General features: G+C 67.3%; 1 protein-coding gene across 7 annotated transcripts in view; it reads right to left on the bottom strand.

Annotated features, from left to right (window-relative positions):
• Nucleotides 1-1112, bottom strand: part of ACVR1B (activin A receptor type 1B) — a 38279-nt gene extending 37167 nt beyond the window's left edge. For 6 of the 7 annotated variants that reach the window (XR_001349582.2, XR_002830951.1, XR_002830952.1 and 3 more), the window contains exon 1: nt 975-1112. Coding sequence is in view for 3 of the 7 variants with exons in the window: in XM_023759667.1 (XP_023615435.1) it covers nt 975-1065 (91 nt within the window). In the remaining 4 variants the exon portion in view is untranslated. The remainder of the gene's footprint in view (nt 1-974) is intronic. The other variant, XM_023759668.1, reaches the window with a different exon arrangement.
• Nucleotides 1113-1120: the final 8 nt, after the last annotated feature.

The following is a 1120-nucleotide window of genomic DNA, read 5'->3' as shown; positions in this document are numbered from 1 at the left end:
GAGGGGTCGTGCGGGAAGGCAAATAGGGACTGACCCAGGGCCGCGGAGCGTGTCCAGTGGTGGGATCTTTAAATCATCTTGAGGGTTGGAGGCGGGTTCCGGGATTTCACCTGAAGGGCGTCCACCAAGTGAGCAACTGAATGGGCCCCCTGGGGTGGGGTGGGGTGGGGGAGGCGAGGTGGAAAGCAAACACACCTAGATGAAGATTAACCATTCGGGAACCAGGTTTCCTAGGGTTAGAGAGACTCCGAAGGCAAACTCCTCCCCGGCGGAGGGGCCTGGTCGTCCCACTTCCTCCAAAGAGCTCCCATAGGGCGTGTGTATTTGGGGGGGGGGGGGGTGCCCCACTGAACTCCAGGGGCTGCGCGAAGGGGAAATGTGACTCCCTTGCTCGGAACATGAGGGAGGGAGCAGAGGGAGGCGAAGGGATGCCCCGCGTGCAGGGTCGGAAGGGAAGGTTAGAGACCCCTTCCCCTGCCCTCGGAGGTGCGCCAGGGCTCCCCAAGTCTGGATACCTCGGGAAGCAAAGACCCTCCCGCCGCAGCCCCACAATCTTGGCGGGAGAAAGGGCATCCCCCCAGGAGCACCTGGGGAGAGGAAACCAAGACCCCCGCCCCTGGACAAGCCGAGGGGCAAAAACATGATCCCCACATCTTTGGAAAGAAGCCCGCACTCCCTTTATGAAATATATAGGGGTGCTTGGAGCACAACCCCCGAGAGCTCCCCGAATCCAGCTCCGCCTGGAGGAGGGCTCGAGTCCTCAGGGGCCCGGCGTGAGCTCGGTCGAGGCTGGGCGGCGGAGCCTAGGGGGTCAGGAGGAGCCACTGGGGTCACCCCGACTCCTCCGCGCCCCCCGCCCGGCCATATTGTGCGCGTGGGGAAGGGGCGCGCTGGAGCCCAGGCGCCGCGGCGCGAGGCCTCGCCCTCGCCCGGCCCTCTCCATCCCGGCCCCCGCCCCCCGCCCCCGGACTCACCCTGGATTCCCCGGGGCCCGGACCCGCTGCTGCCGGCGAGCAGGAGGACGACGAGGGGGAAGAATGAGGAGGCTCCGGCCGACTCCGCCATAGTAACCGCCGCCGCCGCCGCCGCAGCCCAGCAGCGCCCAGCGCGCGCGCGCGCC

This window comes from Myotis lucifugus, unplaced genomic scaffold (assembly GCF_000147115.1).
Source record: "Myotis lucifugus unplaced genomic scaffold, Myoluc2.0 scaffold_160, whole genome shotgun sequence".
In the NCBI taxonomy this organism is placed as follows: domain Eukaryota; kingdom Metazoa; phylum Chordata; class Mammalia; order Chiroptera; family Vespertilionidae; genus Myotis; species Myotis lucifugus.
Note: the sequence above shows the minus strand (reverse complement) of the source record. Positions and strands in the feature narration are given on the sequence as shown.